The sequence below is a fragment of the Pygoscelis adeliae genome, unplaced genomic scaffold (assembly GCF_000699105.1).
Source record: "Pygoscelis adeliae isolate BGI_AS28 unplaced genomic scaffold, ASM69910v1 Scaffold207, whole genome shotgun sequence".
In the NCBI taxonomy this organism is placed as follows: Eukaryota; Metazoa; Chordata; class Aves; order Sphenisciformes; family Spheniscidae; genus Pygoscelis; species Pygoscelis adeliae.
The window spans coordinates 1,793,294-1,814,651 of record NW_008825160.1 but is presented as its reverse complement, the minus strand read 5'-3'; the positions used below and the strand labels follow the sequence as shown (position 1 = coordinate 1,814,651).

At 49.2% G+C, this 21,358-nt stretch overlaps 1 protein-coding gene across 1 annotated transcript in view; it reads left to right on the top strand.

Annotated features, from left to right (window-relative positions):
* The window catches only part of PLXNA4 (plexin A4), a 442,850-nt gene that overhangs the window by 191,983 nt on the left and 229,509 nt on the right, over positions 1-21,358 (top strand). Inside the window, exon 3 of the mRNA XM_009328687.1 lies at positions 16,713-16,844. Within this exon, the coding sequence (XP_009326962.1) occupies positions 16,713-16,844 (132 nt within the window). The remainder of the gene's footprint in view (positions 1-16,712; positions 16,845-21,358) is intronic.

Here is a 21,358-nt window from a genome sequence, read left to right as displayed (position 1 = left end):
TCCTACGCCGTGTCCCTCCCCCCGTAGTTTGTTTGCCACCAACTGCCAAGATGCTTCCACACAGAATAATATTTTCCCCTCTGTATTTTCTTTCCCAACTGCCCAGAGATCTGTGTACAAACACAAGTTTCAACCACCTAGTCCTCCTCCAAGAGAGCACAACAAAAGCAGAGAAAGAAAAAAAATAACAAAAAGGAGAGGCACGATCATCTCTGCTCTGCTTTTCAACACAAAGGGGTAGGGGGGAGTTGTTGGCCCAGGACAAAATTGGCAGTGTGGTAAGTTTTAGCTTTAGCCTTTGAAGATGAGAGAAGAAGCAGCCGATTGTCATAAAGGGAGCCGGCATGTCCCTTTAAACCACAAAGCCTGCAAAGATAGCCTGGAGTCCCAAAAATAAAGGCTTCACACTGCCTTCCTCTGTCACTCGAGGACAGAAATAGTAGTCCAGTGGGAACCATTACAGCCGTGATGAGAAGCGCCAGTCTGCTCCGATGAATGCAGCTGGGCCCAGAAGGGTGCGGGCGGCAGGAGGAGGTCGGTTCCTGGCTCCTGGGGCAGCTGGTCGGGCTCTGGTCTCCATCACCCGGACTGGCATCGCCTGCGGAGGCGAGCCCTGCACCGGGGACATGTCTCTTCCCTCCTGGTATGGAAATGAAGCACCTGAGCCAATGCAGGATTGCTCCCCATGGCCCATTTTTTTGCCTGTCCTTTGTCTCGCCCAGTTTTAAAAGTCCCAAGGAGGGCTTAGGCTGAGTTCAGGGCTGTGAATGATGCCAGTGTTCCAGGAGGCACCAATGTGGGGTTTTATGGCACATCCATCTCTGTGTCATGGAGCTGTGCCTCCTGCACGCCCTTGCAGACATGTCCCCCCTCTTTGGGACAGCTGGTGACCCGCTTTCATCACTGTAAACTGCTCTGAGAGTGCTAAAATCCAGTGCTGGGGGCTGTACCGTGCAGGACCCAGCCAAAAAAGGGCAGGATGAGACCATCAGGATGAGGGATGAGGAATGCCCTTTCAGATGGCCCTGGGGCTGGCGTAGGGACGGTGAGTGGTGGTGGGGAAGGTGGGTGACAGTGGGACAGCTACTGCAGCTGCGCCATCTGCTGCACATGGAGAGAAGCTTCGGCCAAAAAGGAGCGTTTTGGGCTAGAAGTGACCAAAAATAATTGACAGCCCATCCCCAACCTCTTCTCCTTCCCCCTCCTTTTGCGATGGACACACAGGCATTGCCGCTCGCCTCCTCTACTTTTTCCGCCATCTCCCATGGTCCAAGAAAACCGTGGATGCAACTTGATAAGGGTTGGTTAAGTAACTATTAAAAAGCCTTTTTTTCTCCCCTTCTGTCTTACGAGGGGGATCTGTAGAGAGAGCAGAAAACAAGTGAGCTCCAGGCACTTGTAAATCTGTTTTCCCGAGGGCTCTGTGAAGCATCCTAAAGGGAGTGTGAAGATCTCCAAACCTGAGGTTACTGTGTTTTGTTTCAGTTTCATGAAACTGATCTAATTTCACCACAACAAAACCTTGGCAACATGGAAGGCTTTCCCTCAAAAGGAGATCAGAGGCAAATGGTAATTCCAGTAAGGGGTCTGTTTTCAAGCAAAACCTCAATATTGCAGATGTTTCAAGCTGTTGTTTGGATGAAGATCCGTGTGTACCTTGAAAGGCATGTGGTTTTGCATATTATATCTCCCTGACTTGGAATTTCACTAAATAAAACCCCAAACTTTGGGAATATGAAACACCAGCACTAACCCACTCTGTCAGTACTTCAAGGAAAAGGAGTTGCTCCTACTTTGGAGGTTTGAGGTCCTGTTCCTTTTCTTGCAGTCGCCAGTCCACGTTAGTTCCTCTGGAGTCCCTGCTGCTACTGTTGTGTAAATCTGGAGTAACCTGATTGAATTACTCCAGCACAAAGCTGGGGGTGATCACAGAAATAAATGGTTGCTCTGAGGAGTGATTCTGCTGAAGCCCGAGCCATTGCTTCAGTGAAAGGGGGGGTGAAGCTCTTACATCCCTCCTCATCCAACTACTGTGCCACCATCTGTGCTGTGTGGCTATGGAGGGATGCCTTGGCTAGGGCCCTGCTCAGAGGCAACCTGTGCAAGGACAAAGCCAGGAGAGCTGTGTGAACTGAGGGGAAGAGCAGCACAGATGAAAGGGGGAGTAATTATGCATCTCAATACCCTCCCTCCCAAGCGCTTGGCAGGTATATCTGATCCCCGAGTCTTTTGTGTCATGACTGGCACTCGCTGTATTGATGCTGAACTCCTGACCTTGCTGTGTCTCGCACCACGACCTTATGTCAAAATGGCTTTAGGTAGAGTTTCATTGCCCGGGTTACCTCGAGGTCCCAGAGGAAAGTGATCCCTCGTCTCCCGTGAGTGACATGCTCTTGCTGTCTCGCCCCGGCCCATGGGAGATAGGTGAGGGCTATGGACACACGAGAAGATCATGCCCAGGCTATTCTTCCATCACCTTCCGATCACCAAAGGTTCAGCTGGGCTTGCTGCATGCTCCCTGCCTTGCTCGACATGTTCAAGATAGCGGGGAAAGATCCTGTTTGGGCACACCAGGGACCTGAAGCACAGCAGTGCTTCAGTGAGCATCTCTGGGAAGCAGTCCTGGGCTTTTTTCCCAAATTCTGCTATCCAAGCATGCAACTGCAGCAGTAGTGTCTGAGCTACGTTTCTACTCTGTTAGTGACCACCCCAGGAACCCTTGCACTTTGTCCCCAGAAGTTTTCAGGCAGGACCTGTTTATTGGTCTCCACTGATATGTGGCCAGGTATGAGCCGCTTGTACAGAGGTAACGAGCTGTGTAGGTAGATAGCAAGCCACAAACCTTTAGAGAACTCCTGCCATTCCTTATGGGATGCTACTTTTAGAGCTCAGAGATCTCCATCTCTAACATTAGAAAAGTAACTAGCTGTCTCGCCTCAGACAGGACATTGCTCTGGTACTTACAAAAGTAAATAAAGGGTCTGGGGGAAGATATGTGGCAGAGTGAGTGGCAGGCCTGCAAGTTGGGCCTGTTGGAAGGACAGTGCCCCTTCTTAGCTCTGCTCTGACTTCCCTGCTGGGCTGTGGTCCTTGTGCATCACTTGGCTCAGCCAAAGCATCCCTAGAGATGGTCCATCAGGGCCTCCTTTGCACTCAGCTTTTCCAGGCTCTCTGCTTTCTGAATGTCCCTACATTTCATATTTCACCTGCGGTTCCATCAGACAAGAGTTTTTTGGGCCGGTTCAGTGCTACAGGATCATGTTAGACTCATGAAAGCCATTCTAACTCCTTTGATGAGGCAGCTTAAATTCCCCAACAGCTTGATCTAGGATCTGATTCCCAGCTCAGCAGCCAGGCCCCAACCCGAACGGCTCAGGCAGCCTTTCTCCTTTCCCAGGCGTCCCCTGTCTCTGTCTAAGTGGAATAATATGTCAGCACTCGCCTGCTAAATCCCTCTGGCTCCCTTAATTCTCTCTTGATCGTGCCTTGTGCCTTGCCCTTTGCGCCGTACAGCTCCTTTAGGACAGTTCCCAGCAGATCTCCTAATCCTTTTAAGTGCGCGTGGAGGGCTCTGTTTCCTCCGTGGGGTGGTCAGCTTCACTCCCGTAGACCTGGGTTGATGCTCTGCAGACTCTGGGGTGTGCTTGCCTGGGAGGAAATCACTCCCTGCCATCCTCGACTGCTGCAATTCCACCTTGTGTCTCTGTGCGCGGAGACTTTACACCGATGATCCTGGCTGGCGATTTACCCATGTTAAAAATGTGCCTACTATGCCCTTATTTTTAAATTCATTTGAATTACTTTTAGATAATTCAATCAAGGGCTTTGAATATGCATTTGGCTAATTTGGATTGATGTACAAGGAACCCCTGTGATGAAGGGTCTGGAGATACGTGCTATTCTTACGCTATTGGAGGTAATAATTACTTCACTTCTGCAATACTTTTCATTTGAAGATTTCCAATTTTTACTCTCCCCAGACCTCTCTGGAGCTGCCCCTAATAATGATCTGAGAGCCATGGGTGGGTGATCATACAATACGGTATTTCCCCCCGTGTCACTCTCTGAGCTGAGGGATGCACTGTGATGCGTGCTACTTTGGTGGTATTTTTTGAGTCTATACTTCATATCTCAAGAACTTCCATTTAACCTTTCCTGCAGCTGCAGAATCTGTCCCCTAAAAATCATCCAATCCATAGGTGTTTCAATGAAAAATGTGGAGACTGAAGCACTGACAGGGTAGGTGACATCTCTAAAGTCATTTGGCCAGTTCATAGCGCAGCAAAGGTTTAAGATTTTGATTTTTCTAAGTAAGTCCCTTGCTCTAACCCTGGAACAAAATAAGAGGATGAAGGAGAACAGAGAGCATTCACTGTTACCAGCTCAGGCTGGAGTCAGAGGCTGTGCAAAGGAGGTTGCTGGGAAGGAGGACTGTTGATACTCACTGCTCCACTGCTCCATATCCAGTGACCTCTGATGTAATTCACCATGCTGGACTTGGCCCCACGTTTTCACCATGGGGGAACAGGGTTTTGCTCTCTGGGCTTGGGACCATTTTTCTTCTTTCTCATTGCACGTCCCCTCTACATGCTAGTGCCCTTCATCCTCCTGCCCCAGACCTGAGAGCCCCTGTGCCCCCCTCTCTTTACTCTCTTAGCTGAGGGCCATGGCTGCTAATGCTTTCCTCCCGCCATTCACGTTTGCTCATGTGGCGTCCTCAGAAGTGGCTGTGTTCCTGTGAGGGCACGGCAGTAGCTCTCAGCACAGGTGGCTGGATGTTTTGGGGATCCTAGGGGGACAGGCTTGACGAAGCCAAGTGGCTGCCTAGAGTGCATAGGGCCATTTGGAAGCTGCCACAAGCTGAGGTTGCTGGTAGTCCTTTCAGGAAGGACTGAGGAGATGGAGAGGGAGGAACTGAGCAGGGATGTATTTGGTGTGGCCTTTTCTGCAGGAGTTTGGAGGGGCGGCTGTCTCTCCATTCGGTAGTGGCTAGGAACATCTTGTAGCTCAGTGCTGGAGACTGCAGGTGAATCTAGCCAAGTGATGTTGGAGAGGACCAACAAATTGTCTGGTGGCCTTGGAAGAAAAAAAGCATGAGAGATGGCTTTGGGTCACTGATGAGGGACCAGCTGATGGGAGATGAGAGGAGGCCTTGGGAAGGCGAAGGCCTCAGTGAGACACAGCTGAGCAAAGATGGCTGCTGAGGGATTTGGTCTTGATGGAGGTTGGCTGATGGAAGAGGTGGCACTTGCTGGCACCACTGCTACTCATTTGGGACTGGTTGGTGAGAAAGGTGGTCTGTGATGAGGCTGGCCCGCATGTCCCTTGGTCAGACATCAGAGACAAAAACAGAGGAACCATTGGTGGGTCAGCAGATGAGAGCAGCCTTCAGTGGAGGATCAGTCTACGGGAGGTGAATGGAAGAGGCCTCATCCACTGTTTCAGCGCTGGATCAGTTTTCTGGCTGCTTGCATGAAAGGGGAGAAAGGGCAAATGTGGAGCTTTGTCCCCAGACGGTACTTCCCTTTTATCTGACACAATATTGGAAGATAAGCATTCACTCTTTCTCTCTTCTTTTTTTTTTCCTTTTTTTTTTTTTCCTGTGGATAAACATAGATTATGAAGGTTAGAAAGGCTTCAAGGGATGTTTTTTTATCTGATATTAAGTTCTTAATAGATCACCTTGGCATTGAGAAGCCCAGGAGCTGAAAGAGTCAGCAATTGAATTACAATAACCTTTGCAGAGCACAACCCTGTCAGTGGGTCTGGGGCCCAGAGATATGTGGGACCTCATTATCTCGACCTTAGCCCCGGGGATGTCAGCTGACAAAAAGGACTGGACAGAGAGTCTGGGCTGGCTGATTTCTTTGGAGAGCTTCTCTTTCAGGTTTCCCTTTCCCCTGGCCTTGGAGATAACGTGTCCCCGCATTGCTGACAGGAATTGTTCCCAAGCCACAGCTCCATCCACCCGTCCAGCCCATAGCTCTTAGCAAGGGAGTACGCAAAGAGCTCCGGCCCCCAGATTTCTCTGTTTTCAGTAATGCACTCACAGCCCATCACTCTCTGCATCTCTCTGTAGTCATTTAGCACCAGTACCTGACACAAATATCAGTGCAAGAACAGAGTCTTACTTGACCAGTGATATAATCTCTGGGATACGATTTTTGATTTGTTTTGTTTGAGAAAATAGTGAAAGTGCCCAAATCCTCGGCAAAGCAGAAGCCTTAGTCCGCCGCTGATACGCTGTAAAGGGAAATTGCAAATGCGTCTGTATATCTCCAGGATTGAATGTGACAGATTATGATTGAGCTTGTTGCCCTCGCTGATGGCTGGAGCTGCACAGGGCACCGCGCCACCCGAGGGGTGTGCGAATGCCTGTATTCGGATCGGATTTCCTGTGTTGTCTGCTACAGGGAGCAGGTCCTTCTGCGGAGATGCCTGTGCTGTCCATGCGTGCTCCCACCCCAGACTCTGCTGGGTGTGAATATACACTCGGTGCACGCGCGCGCTCATCTTTACAACACCCCACGTCCCCTTGCTCATGACCGAGACCCCGTGGCGTGTTGGTGAGTGCATCCTCAGCCCAGGCAGATGAGCCTCGGCGGACAGGGTGTGCGCACACATGTGTGCATGTGTTGCTGGGTGCCTCCACACCCCTGCCTGCTCAAATATGTCCACCCTATTGCATGCCGCTGTGTTGATGTGTGCTCTGCTGCCCATGCCCATCTGTGTGCTCCTGCGCGCTCTCCTGCCCATGTGTCCATGCGGGTGCCCGGGTCTCCGCACGCGTGCATGCCTCCTGTTGCCAAAGGGCAGCTGGCTTCCTCTCAAGTGACACTGTGTCGTGAGGATCCGTGGGTGTTTCAAAGCTCATCCCGTCTAGCTGCAGTCAAAGGGCCCTTTGTGGTGCTGCTCTGCACCCCCCCGCCACAGGGCTCCCAGCCCTCCGGGTCACCACGTTCCCGGCATGGTGGGATGAGCTCATCTCTGGGAGGAATCTGGTCCCTCAGCTCCATGAACAGACACTTATAAAGGACTTGTATTCACAATCCAGCCCATGTTGCAATCCATCTGTCCTCATACCATCCCATATTACTATCTGCCTCAATTTCTGAGTAATTCCATGTAAGGATTTCTACTCCAGGCCAACTGTGTTGATATCTTTGTCTCTGGTCAGTCCCATTCACAGGCACGTTGTGCTTCTGGGTATTTTTGAACCAAAAGCATGCAGGGCTTTGAGCCTTGCTGGTAGTGCTACTTGTCTGAATTGTTTTGATCTACAGTTTGATCCCTGTTTAAGAGCTGACCAGAGTTAGGCAAGCATTTTGGGTTGTGCACCACAAGAGTCACTCATGCTCTTGTATGTAAAAGTTTAATTTTCATACCTTTTTTTTTTTTTTGCATTGTTGTTCCCTTAATCTCAATAAAACCCCACTCTGATTGAAAGCATCTATTTACATTCTCTTTATGAAGAACCAGGACTGGTGGCAGCAACAGGGTAAATGTTTAAAAAAATAGCTGTCCACTCCCCAAAATGTTGGCCATGTAAATGAAATTCCACCAGTTTGGGAGAGACAAAAGTGCCTGGAGGTCTGTACCTTTCCTGCCATGGCCAGTGGCTTTATGTACATGTGAACTCCTGCACCCTGGAAAACTGGAACAACTCCACGACGTATCAGAAGACCTACAGAGCTAATAGGTCCAGGGGGTTCCCTTTCAGCTCATGCAATAGGGTGCTCTGAGGAGCAGGACATAACTTTATTGCTGTAGAGTAGCCATAGGTGTGCTGCTGAGAGGCAGCTGCAGGATCCAAAAGCCTCATCGTAGTGCACATGAACGGGGTGGCACTAGGATGACCTTTGAGATTATCCACTGGGATCATAAATACGAGCATCCGGCAACAGAATCCTGTCTGTGAGCACTGAAATTTACCTCTGGGAGTGTCAAATAGAGAACCCTTACTCTCCATGCAGGACCTGGAGGTGCTCTATAGAGCACCTGTGGTAGGATACGTGCCTGATAAAGCAACCCATGGATGAAGAGACTCTGCTCCATTGCCAGAGGGATTGAAATCCTGCAAAGCTTGGGAAGCAGGCACAGAGGCTGTACAGGCTTCTTTGGGGAAGGGGCAGAGTTGGCCCATGCTCCTGCCCTCCCTTTGCTCCGGCAGAAAGGGCAACAGTGGCAGGTCTTTCCCTGATGTAGTTTCATTCTCCCAAAGTACTCACTAACCTGGGCAGCGCTTGTAAGAGCCTGAAGCCAAAAGTTTGGATGTAAAATCTGGTGGCTAGAGTGTTCAAATGTCCTCTTCGTTTCGCCAAACAGATGCCTGATGCAAACATCAGCTCTTAGAGATTCCATTGCTGTCAGCATGAAGTTTCCTAGGACTGAGTGCCCTGCTTCATTTTCCACTGATAGGGGCCAAAGCGCAATTTTTCAGTCTCAAATGACTTTTAGGTTGCAGGGTTGGGGTAAGTGGAGAACAAGTGTTCATGGGCAACGAGAGCAACTGCACCCCAGATGTCTGGGACCAAGGTGGCCACTGTCAGCAGAGCCCGGGCAAGGGCCAGGAGCTGTGATGCCTCGTGGAGAGGAAGGAGAAGGAATAGCAGATTCAGGGCTCTGGTCTTCCACCGAGCAGCACAGCCCCATCCTTGGCGGGGACTGGACAGCAAAGGCCTCAGCCCCTTGCCATAGGTGAGTGCCAGCAGCCTGTAAATAGATCGCCTGGCAGGGCTGTTGCTGAACACTGATCACTTGGCAGGCCATTACCTTGAAAAATGAGCTCTGCCGAGCTTGCCTTGTGTTGTTACAAACTAATGATTTGCATTGATTAGCACGTGGCTCATGAGTGTCTAATTTATCAATCAGGGAGCACCAGGGGAGCGTGTGTAAACCATGCTTTCAAAAATGATGTCATCTGTCAATTGGCTCATGAATGTGAAAGCTGCATACACCTGACATGCTCTCCCTGGTGAGGGAGAGGAAGGACCCGGTCGCCTCCTTCCCTTTCTCTCTGTTTCCATGTTTCCTCTGTAGCTGTTTCAATTTGGGGTGAGCCCTGCAGTCCAGGTACAGCCTGGCTGGCCACACTTCAGGCTGTAATTACTATTTTTATAGTACTGGGAGCAGCGGTCATAAACCCACTGTGCTAGGTGCTGTCCAAGCCTAGAATGAAAGGCTGGTCTTTTATTTATGTCTAATTTAGATTGTAAATCCATTGCAGCTGGGAGTATCTCTTGCTATAAGAGTTGGTGAGGAACCACGGTGGTATGGCACAGTAGTCATGTACCAAGGACTATGAAAGAAAGGGGACCTCTGTTAGCTAGGAGCTCATCTCCTGGCTTGCAGGACACTCCGGCTCAAAGCAGAAGGTTCATTGCAGCACAGCCCAGATCATTGCACGCTTGATCTGCTGTGACACTGAGCCACCATGAAACCAAAGCACCTATGCCATGAACCGAAAACAGATGGCCATCAACATCTTGTCCCATCTTTCTCCCAGCCCTGCTGAAGTAAGAGGAATCCTCCTCTGCCTCGGTGTGCTGCGCTTTCCCTGCAAGGGAGATCTCCTATCCAGCAGTCAGGCACGTCTCTGTTTGACCTAATTTTGCAGCCTGGCTGGATTACACGAGAGGTCAGTGGGTGACTCCTCTGCAGGGATTAGACCCCGTGGCCCTGCCCAGTGCAGCCACCCATTCTCCCTCCCAGAGCCGGGCCGAGGGTGTGCAGAGGGAGGATTACAGTGCAATGCCTGCAGGTGATAGGGATTAGCTGGCGGTATTCTAGGAAAGCTGTTTTCTTGAAAATCCTATTTTTGTTTTTTTGGAAAAAAGGCCTTGGGAACTGTGTGGATGGAGAAGGGGGGAAGAACCATTCTCCTTGGCTGTTGCAATGCTGTAGCGAATAAGTCTTGCTTGCTTGCTAACCACAAGGTTTAGATTTCCTGCACAAAAGAAATGTAAACCAGGAACCCGAAGGGATTGCAAGACCAACCCGCTTTGCTGTCCCTCCTGTTGTGTGGAGCAGATGTGTGCACTCAGGTGTACATATGCATTCTATGGAGCGAGCATACTGTGCCTGTAGGTGACTTCTGCAGGGGTATTTTTGTGTGTACAACTTTGGGTCTGTGGATATAATTGGATGAGTGATCACACAGACACTGATGAGCTTGGGACAGAGTTTTAGAGGTGAGTCTTGCCAGGGCAAAAGCTGGAGGGCACTTGCAACTTTAGGATGTGGGTCTCCCTTGGAAGCAAAAGGCTAGGGTTTACTCTCCTCTCCTCTCCAGATCAGCTAGCATCACCTCTGGTGAGAGTGGCTGCTGTCATGACACATTGGGGTCTGGATAGCATTGAAAGCACGAGTGTTGAGAAGACTAAACACCTGGTTTTCCAGAATCCTGCTCTCCATATGGCTGAAGGTGCTCTGCAATCTGTATTTGGACAGGCTGGCATCGTCCATGCAAGCAGCACCTTAAAACATCTGTACAAGAGAAGAGAGAGGGCTGCTGGCTGCTGACTATTAGGCACGAGAAAGAGATGCCTCACCCCTTGCTTTTTCAATTAGTGTTTCTAAAGGCCTTTTGGATCGGTAGATAGACGGGGCTATTGAAATGCCATGTTTTATTAGAAATTGATCTCCTGTTAATAGGCTTTAGGCAAATTAGAACGGATTATTCGACTGGAAAGCACATGCCAAAGCGGAGGGAAATAGGAGGAGCATGGAGTGTCACCAGCCCCTTCCCCGTCTTTGCCGAGATCAATAGAGCTACATCATGTGGCCCAAATCAATGGAAAAGCAGAAATAGGTGATCATCATAATGGCCTGACAGTAGATCATACGCTGTCTGCTGTGTCTTTGCCCCCTCGCTATGCCAGGAACAGCAGCCAGCAGTCCCAGCATCCGCTGGGGAACATTAGGTTCATAAAACAGGGAGGAACTGATATTGGAAAAGCAATGAAGTATTAGAGGCCCCTGTGCAGTCATAAGGCTGTGGCTGGGCACTGCTCAGAGCAGCCTGGATTGATGTGCCGGGCTCCAGGGCTGTTTGGATCTCCTGGAAATGAGGTTTGCAGATTCTTAAACCAATAGCGAGAAATAATGACGGTGATTTCAGATAGAAGCCCTGGGAGGAGAGGCAGGGAGGACGAAAGAGGGATGCCTCAGGATATGGAGAGGACAAAGATTGTCTTGCCACGTCTGGCTTTCCCTGCCCAAAAATATTTCTCCTCCTTTCAGAGGCAGTGCCATAGCCGTGTTCGCTCCCTTGCACCCAGGAGGAGACAACAGGGATGGATTCTGTGACCTGCGGGGCTTTGCCTTTGAAATCCACCCTTGCAATCTTATTGGCAGCCACTTACTCACCTCCCCTGGGAACTGGGGCAATTTCATGGCCAAAATAAACCACCAGCATGACTTGAGCGGGAGATGCTGGAGCGCTGGCTGGAAACGTTGGGGCCAGCTATGATGAATTCCCTTTAACTTCATCAGCCCGGGGGCCGCTGATGCTGCACAAAAGCAGAGTGGCCAGGAGGAGGGGGTTGGCTGAGTGAGCCACGGTTCACCAGTTCCTCTTCCACTTAGCTATTCATTTAATTATTTGTAATTACTATCATCCAACCAGTGTCTGCTCCTGCTGTCCGCCTGGCAGGACATCATGATCCTTCTCCTGACCACACTCTCAGGAGTCCTGGATGGGTTTCAAGTGCTTTATACAAAGGAGTTAAAGGAGGGGGTCTCATTTGGACTCTGTTGGGCCAGGAGTGATGCTCTGGGCAGGAGGTGATGGTTTTAAAATAGTAGGAAACAGCTGACGTCAATTGACACAATGGAAACGATCCATTCTTTTGCTGCCAGTGACCAGTCCAAGCTGTTGGGACAATAAAATAGAGGTGAGGTGGCAGCAGGAGTCCTGGTTCAGGAGTGTGCTTTTGAAGTGAGTCTGAAGGCGATTTTGAAGGCAATCAGTTGTCCGTGCTTAATTTGCTATGATTCATATAGCAGAGCAGTCTTAAAGTATATGAACTGGATTTTTCTTGGATAAAACAAAACTGGATGATGTTAACATGCTCCAAACACTGATTCAGTCTACGGGATCAGACTTTGATGGGTCTGAAGTAAAGCTCCTGAAGTACCTCTAGTGTGGATGCTGGATTTTAGAAGAAACAGTGTCCCTTTACAGATAACTCCTTTTACACTGTGCCATTGGCTAGCGTATTCACCTCTTTCTCACCTAGCCTCCACATCTGCACAACGAGGCTTTCCAAAAGAGCCTGTCCCCATCCAGCTTAGTGGAGGAATAACATGCTGACGTCTCCGACCACGGGACAGGATCGATGCTCCAGTCTGGAAGGCAGGTGTTTCTGTTGCTCTGGTGAGCTTGAAGATATTTACTTTTTGCCATGATCATGGTTTACCTTCCAGCAATGGGACTAAGTTCTTGCTAGCACCAATTCCTTCTTTGTCCTCCAACCCCACTGCTTTTCTTTGACCCTTTTGAGTCCATACCCATGATTTGGAGGGGTTTATTGTCTCCCTCTCATCAATAACCATATGATTCCAATCTCTAAAACCCATCTCCCTCTTAGAAGTATGATTGAGGCATCTGCCACCAGCTTGCCTGGGAAACTGTGCTCAAGCATCACCCTCCTGTGGACCCCACAGCAGCTGGGGAGACCCAGATAGTGCTGAAAAACACCAGTTGAGTGATGGAAGGTATCTTTTACCTTCTTTCATGTATCATCAGACTCGTGGGCTCCTTGCCAGGATGCCTCTAGGGCTAGCCATGGCCAGGGTGGGAGCTCAGGGAAGGCCAGAGCCTGTGTCTTTAAAGATTAATGGTGTTGTTTGCTCATTAAGAAGATCGTTTTGAAGCCAGCGCTAGCCAGAACATTCGAGTGCAAGCATCTGTTTGCTACTGGGAGAGGATATTTATTGTGTGATACTTCAATGGATGTAAATAAACAGCCAGACCGAGATAATGTTCAGACAAACAAACAAACAGCTGCCAGAATAGGTCCCCTGGTAGTTGACCTTCGGGAAGCATCATGCTGATGTTTTAATAGCAGCCAGCTTTGCAGAACGAAGCCCAGTGAGTACAGCCTTCCGGGAAGTAGGATTAATGTGCAGCCTGAGCACGTTGGTCCCCAGGAGCTCTGCACATGTGTGCTGGGTTAAAGGAGGGCAAGGGGGCTTGGGGCGCTGAGTAGAGCATCTTGTGGTCTAAGGAGTGTGTGCCTGTCCAGGACAGGTGTGTAGGCAGCGGGAACAGGTATTCCTGTGGTGGAAGTGATGAGCGTGTTTGTGGAGGAGTGTGCGCACATCTGGTAGTGGTGGTTGTGGTGGACTGAGCATTTTGAGACTCGTGTATGGCCCTAGAGCCCTCTCCATCGCTCCTTGCTCCCCTCCCTCTTGCCTTGCAGAGGTGCTCATGGTTCACAGGCGGTTTCAAGGAGAAATCCCCACTGGACTGTCAGTCAGGCTCTAATCCCACAGCCTAATAAGAACATCTTAAATATAAGAATACCCATACTTCAGTCAGAAGAAAACTCTGTCTATCCCAGTACCCCAGCTCCACATGGGGCTTGTGACTGATGCTGGCAAAGAGAGCAGGAACAGAGCAAACTGCTGGTGCGTGCTTCAAATTCCCTGCAATTGGCAATTTGGGAAGCTTTCTGAGCAGAGATTGTATCTGTGTCCCTGACTTTGGTGGTGATCACTTGCAGGCTTTCATGAGAGTCTTCTCATTTCCCCTTCACAGGCTCTTCTTTTGATTTTTTTGCTAACCCAAATGCCCTGGTGCTAGTGGGTGCCTGGGAACCAGGAATAAATCTCTCTCTAAGAGAAATTGCTGTTGTGGTTTTTGATGCTCAGGAGTGAGAAGAATGTGCAGGGAAGGTGGAAATCCTCTGGGCTCTGTGCCTGGGGTTGAACATAAGAAAGCCAGAGGTTAAGACAGGTAAAGGGACAGCTCGAGTTAAGGGCCGGACTTCTGGATGCAAGCTACGATAACCACCTTTTTGCTGGCGTAGGGCTTGCACGGTCTGTGCAGCGTGGGTGAATGTCTGCCAGACTTTCTGGCCTTCTTTTCAATTTTCTTTTTACTTAGCTACTACCTTCCATGAGAGAGAGAGGTTTCTGCACTTACAGTTGTTGGGTTGCGTGTGCATGAGTGCACATGTGTGTGCTTGCACATGTACAGTGGAACGAGCCCGGTTCCTCCCTCCCTCCCCCTCTGCAAAATAATGATTTTGCAGGCAATTAGGCTAGCCATAGCTGTTAAATCACTTCTGAGTATCTCTGTTTTCCTGGTGTGAAACCTCTGCAATCTTTTACCTGCACCAAATGCATAGGGGAGATCCCTGGGGGCTGTGCCTCCTTGTCTGCGCGGTTTGTTAACTCCAGCTGACTGTTTCTCCAGCCTGCCTCTTCCATCTCTGAGCTCCTTCTCCTCTAATGGGGCCTGGCAAAGGCTGAGGACAGTGACTGAGCCCTGGGGTGATAATTGGCTGCTTATATATCTAGTGGCCTACAGATCAGACCCTGACGATGCTGAAAAATCAAGGTCAAAGCAGCAAAGATGTAAGGTTTTAGCACAGCGATCAGCAGAGAGAGCGAGGATCTTCTGCAGCCCTCTGACAGGGACGAGCAGCCACAAGGGAGTGGGGAGGGAGGCAGAGCTGAAACAGCAGACAAAGCTCAGCAACCGCTCCCTGAGAGTGAGAACTCGGTGCAGGAAAGTCTCCGTGGGAAATAGGAAAGGCTCCTGCTGTGGGGGCATTTGAGCTGCCCTGGGCAGAGCCCCAGCAGGGAGACTACTGTGTTTCTCAACCTGCAGCCCTTTCTGTCTCCTTCCTTTCTCCTGACTGTCCTAAGGGGAATGACTCATCCTGAGCGCATTGGCCTCTTTGCCCTTGACCTCATGGGTGAATCACATCAGTGTCCACTTTCAAGAAGAGAGACTCTGAGGAGCTGAATGCACCCATTAGGGACCATGGACACGAGCGAGCCCTTTCCTCCCAGGCAGTCAGAGCCAGCGGGAGGCACGGACGCTCAGGGTTGGGCTTCAGGCCCTGACCTTTTTGTGTGTCAATGCTGTGGAGCGTGTTGCTCTCATCACCAGATCCATCAAGATGACAAACTACAAACCCTCCGGTGTCATTTGACTAGCCCAACAGCCAATGCCTGCACGTGCACCCACTTTGTGGAGGTTGATGGATAGCATGTAGGTTCTGAGCATCCCTGAGCACCCTCCACACCTTTTGCTGTCACAGGGAACCCCTCTAACTCCTCTCTGCCTCATTTCCTCTATCTTTCCTGGGGGAATAAGATTTCTTTGTTGTCATACAGCAGGTGGGGAGATCGAGGAAGGACAGAGATAAGAATCTGTATGTCATTGCTGCCCTGGGCTCATACAGGTTTTCCAGACCCTTTGTCATTCCCTCTCTTCCTTTCTCTTTGCCTTTCTACTATAGAAGATGAATCAGGCTCAGTTTCTTGGCTGAAAGGTTGATATGGAAGGAACAAGCTCATGGAATGTGCCAGGGAACAGTGGGAATGGGTCTTGATACCATAAGTATTACAGCTTGTTATTTGCTTTGGGTGGGAAGGGTGCTTTTTGCTCAGCTATCAGACTGCACAAGTGCAAACGAAGGACTGGGAGGCTTTGGTCTGCCTTTGGTCAGGAAGGTATGGAGATCATGATGTGGAGCATGAAGCAGATCTACTACAACTTTGTTTCTTCTAGGGAAGGGTACTGTGATGTTTGTGTTGCTGCAGGATAGAAGATTTTCTGAAAGTGAAAGGCAACACATTGAAAACATAGCAAGGGAGGTAAGGAATGTGGATGCATCTCTGAAACACGTGGCCATGGCGTTTGCTGAAGTACAGAGCCTCACAAGATCCAGAAGGACCCGACACTCCTGTGGATAGCTAGATTATCCTGAATTGTGGTTATAGTATTGAAAGGGAATACAAACCTTCTCCAGCTGCTTTTGAGCCCAATCTCTAGAAATTGGTTTTAGACAGGTAAAGAAAACTCTGGTGTTTTGTGCATTTTCTTCCGTATTGCTGGGTCACTGTCAGGGATAGACTGGGACTGTGCGTCTGGTTCCTTCTCATAATTCCAGTTATTGATGTTCCTAAGTGACACCCTGTTATGAGATGTGGCTGGAATCATAAGGTGCCATATTTGTGCAGGAATGATTTCAATATCTGATATATGTAATCAACAAGAGAAATAGTCTGTGTTGTACTGTACACTCCGCAATAATATATTGCCCCATGGAATATTAGCAATAAGAACAAGAATATTGTCTGACTAGCATTTGAGTGAGTCAGTCCTGCAGACTCTTGTGTGTTTTTTTATCTTTTGCTCATCATCACCATAAATCCTGCCCTTTGTGCTATCATTTTCAGCTCGGTAGATTTGTCCAGGCAATGACAGTAACACAGTGATAGGGCCAGATAAAAGCAAGCAGGCTCTGGATTGTTCTTCTACAGTGTTCTTGTGTTGATGGGACCAGCAGAAGAAGTTACACCTGCTTTATCCCTTAAATGAGGAGGCAGGGGAAAAGTTCACTTTGCAATGACAGTGGCTGTGGTCCAAAAGACCTGGACCACAATGCACTTCTCCAATGATTATTCTCCAGACTCCATGGAACAAGGAAAAATACTTATGTCCTCTCCCTGCTTTTGTTTTTGCTCTGCAGATCCGTGTGGATGGCACCACCAAGAACACACTGGAGTATGAGATTGTGCAGGTGGTGGATACTGGCCCCATATTACGGGATATGGCCTTCTCAGTGGATCACGAACACCTGTACATCATGTCTGAGAAGCAGGTGAGAAACTCCGTCAGTCCATGGTGCTTTGAAAGCTTTTAGCTTGATCATGCTATGGACATCAGAATTGCACATGAAGTTCTGATAGAGAACACAGTTAGTACAAAGATGTGCTCCGTGGTTGATCTCATGATTTTTCTTGCTTAGAAACCATTGCATTTATACACTGATGCAGTTTTGGAGGGGCCAGGGCAGACAACTAAGGGAGCAGAAACCACCCCCAGCATTGCCTTATGCAGTACACGTCCTACTGGCTACATGACAAGGACTTGCTACCGCATCTGCTGCATACCACATTGCTCTCCAGCCCCAATCAAACTGTGGCTACATCTGCCACAGATACGGATAAGCGTAGCGCTGAATCATTTGGCTCCAACTGGAGTATTTGGAGAAGCTGGAGCCTCTTTGAGACACAGTGATCAAGAGTGTAGGACGCTGCCTGCCAGGGTGCAGGCCAAGTTTAGTGTGATGTTCCTGTTGTGCTGTTAGTATTATTATTGAAAATACTACCGGCTAGATTCCAGGGAAGGACCAATCTGGTTGTTCAACATGGAAGTCTGGCTGATTTCAGCAGAGAGCTTGGCCTTAGGAAGTTTGCTGCTTGGGGTGGGAGGAGGAAATAGTTTTGCATCAAGAAAGTCATGGTACATAATTAGTCTCGTGGACATGCACGGACTTGAAATAGTGTAGCTGGTTGATTCACGAGTGCTTGTGAGGAGCTTTAGATCCACAGACAAAAGGGAGCAATGAGGGATTTTGGTAGGGTGATGGCAGGTGCCCTACAGTGCAGCTTCAGTTCAGCTGGAGGCCAAGTGTGACATGTTCACCCATACATTAAGGTTCAATGATTCATTGAGCAAGTATTACCTGCCTGACCTTGGATCATGTAAGTGGCACCAAACATAAAACACCCACTTGATATGCTTCTTATTGCCTTCATGTATTGCCTGGAGGATATCTTGCTTGGGAGCACACATTCCCATAGCACTTTCAGAGCAATGTGGTTTCCTCCTAGTATCGCCCAGTTCCCTAACACCAAGATCTCCCCTAGATGAAAGGCTGAGAGAGTTGGGGTTGTTCAGCCTGGAGAAGAGAAGGCTTCGGGGAGACCTTATTGCAGCCTTTCAGTACTTAAAGGGGGCTTATAAGAAAGATGGGGGCAGACTTTTGAGCAGGGCCTGTTGCGACAGGGCAAGGGGGAATGGCTTTAAACTAAAGGGGGGTGGATTTAGACTAGAGATAAGGAAGAAATTTTTACGCTGAGGGTGGTGAAGCACTGGCCCAGGTTGCCCAGAGAGGTGGTGGATGCCCCATCCCTGGAAACATTCCAGGTCAGGTTGGACAGGGCTCTGAGCAACCTGCTCTAGTTGAAGATGTCCCTGCCCATGGCAGGGGGGTTGGACTAGATGACCTTTAGAGGTCCCTTCCAACCCAAACTGTTCTATGATTCTATGATTCTATGTCGTGTGTTGTGCTCTGACCCTCTGACGACACTGCGCTGCATTGGTCAACAGTCAGCAGTCTCCCAGGATGGAGATGGGCCACAATGTCCCCTCCTCTCACCCACCCTTGTGGCAGTTTTACCAGCCACTAATTACTGCCTTAAAAAAAGCAACAGTGAATAATCATTCCCTCTTCACTTGCCATGATTTTATAGACCCTTCTCATATCCTCTTCAGGTGGCTGTTTTCCAGGCTGTGGCTAACACTGAAATTATTAGCCTTTACCTAAGCTAGGAGAAGTTTTCTCCTGGCCCATAGGGCAGGGATACATGCGTTTTTTGGAGGGAGGTGTTTTGTGGGGTTGCTGTGGTCCAGGAGCTCAGATGTGGCAGGCTGGCTATCCTTCTTCTCATGCAAGGTTGGGGGTATTATAGTTTCCAATCTATGACTGTCATTTCTTCTGCTTGAATGATTTTATTTTAAATGTTTTGTGTTTCTGCAATGTTTCTGACCCTATCCCTGAGCTATGGATATTTATACCTCAAATTCAGAGTGGGGAGGGGAGCAACTCCGTACACTCATCTTTATTAAAGAGGCTGCGAGCTGATGATAACTCAGGACAAAGCATGTGATGACAGAGCTGGGGTTGCTTTCTTATCTGCTCCATGCTGGGCAAGAATGGGATGTAACCTCCAGCACTGAAGTGAAAACAGTCCCAGTCACCTGTTGGGATGGGGTGGGAAGATGGAGGCAGGCGATGTTTGTGAGGTCCTGCGAGACTTTGGTCAAGGCACCGTTCCTCTGTCTCATCCTTTTACTCTGTGGGTCCTTTCTTTCCTTTCAGTAGAATGGGGCTCCTTGCATGGTCAAAGCCCTTAAGCATGAGGATACGCAAACAATCAATCCACTGATTTCAGATTTGCTCAGTGTCCTTTTTTGTGCAGGTCCATTTGGCAACAGGTCACCTCAGATACCACCACTGGCTTTGTACAGCCTTTTAGATTTAAAGAGAAAGGACATTTGGCTCCTTTTGGGCTGGTTGGTCTCGTAACACACCCAGGAGCTGTCTTGATTCTCTCATGAGAGGGCAATGGGACAGCACTGTTCACTCACTCCCTTCCTTAGAAAATGAGATCTGGAACAAGAGGAGCAACTTATTTTTCCTCCAGAAACTTCCAAGAACATATTCTTGCTGGTATGTTGACTACCTGCACTTCCCTGACCATTACAACGTGAGCAGACTCATTTTGTGGTTGGCTATTCTGAAGCACAAGCTTAGGCAGGCTTCTTTAGGACCACAATTTGTTGGTGGAGCGCCGTAGAGAACCCTGGAGCCCTGAGTCCCCTGTGATTTATTTGATCATCTCCCCCCACCCATCTTTGAAGCCCAACGGTGTCTGTATGAGCGAGGTTAGTGAAAAGGGTATGGACTATTATTATTTAAAATCTGATCTGATTTCGTGAAACACTCAACACTACAGAAGCCTTTGCCCCTCTGATTTTATCTGCGACGTAGCAAGCAATGGGAATGACAGCGCTGCCGTCACGGCAATACAGTCACTATCTGCGTGCTCATGATAGAACGCACTTCAAGTGCTCGAATGAATTAACATTTGTAGAGCCTCTGCAGCTGAGAGTGGGCGCAGGGGTTTGCCTTCGCTGGAGGCAGGACTATGAACAGCGTGGAGGAGTGCAGGCTGCCCTTGGGGAGGGTGTATCCCATCCACTGTACGAGCCATGTCGTACAGTTCTTTTCATAAATGGATAAAGCTCTGACTTATCAGAGGTTTTCACTGCCCACAGAAATCCCCTGGTACTGTGAGGTCTGTGGAGACGAGGGACAGGAGAGTGATGTCTTGACCTGGCCTTTTCAAAGGCAGGCAGGCAGCAGGCTAGTCCTATCCCTGGGGAAGGAGGTTTCTCCTCCCTCCGTCTGCTGGGCTCAACCCTGGCTGTGCCCCAGAGATAAAGGTGGTTCTGTTGCGTGTGTGGCTGCTCCATTAAAAGCAGTTTTGCCAGGCTCAGCTTCATCACTCACCAGTCCTCAACAGGAATGGAAGCCCCAGTGATAAAGCCAGTTTCTCCAGCTTGTCCTAGTCTTATCGTGGCTCTGGCAGTCCCAGCAAGTATTGCTTTTGCCATGCCCCAAACTATTCTGCAGCGAGGTGTTAGGACTCAGCTCAGCAAGGCATCCTTTAAGTTGAAACACCTTCAAAGAGCTGTCACAATAAACCTGGCTACAAGAAGAGGCTTTCTCGTGCTGCCAAAAAAAAAATATCCCCTGCCCTTTTTAAGGTCAGCATCTGCATAGGAGCACTTTCCTCAGTGCACTGGGGGGTCCTTGGGTTGCACATGGGGCTTTTCATCTGGAGCTGAACTCCCTGGGCTCCAAGGGGAATGGGGAACCCAGCTCTGCCCTGCGGTCTGTGCCTGGAGCAGGTTCTCCCCTGAAGCTCCTCTGAATGCTGAGAGGTGACCAGTGGCACTTGTCAGCACTATCAGACATGCTGTGCTCTCAGGAGCAGGATGCAGCAGCTTTTCACCATCAGAAGGGCTCCATTATATACAAATACATATTTTAAAGGGAGATTGATCAAACAAGGGGGAGGGAAATATTTGCCACCGAAACCCAGAGACACGGTATACAAAGCTCCCATCATTTCACAGAGGTGCGGCCATATATATGTTTCAAGTGTGAACGTGTGTTTCAAGTCCCTCTCGACAGAGCGGGGAAGGATTGGTGCATGCATGAGATCTGTCATGATTTATCAGGAGATCTGTCATTTAGCCTCAGCCTTCACAAAGGCTCTGAGTGAGTTACAAGCTGGACAGTGTTTCCCACTGAACCGGGGTCTTGTGCAGCGGAGGCAAGGAGAGGGCTGCTCTGGGGTGTCATTTCCTCACTTATCTGTCTGAATCATAGAATGGTTTAGGTTGGAAAAGACCCTTCAGATCATCAAGTCCAACCGTTAACCTAGCACTGCCAAGTCCACCACTAAACCATGTCCCTAAGCACTACATCTACATGTCTTTTAAATACCTCCAGGGATGGTGACTCAACCACTTCCCTGG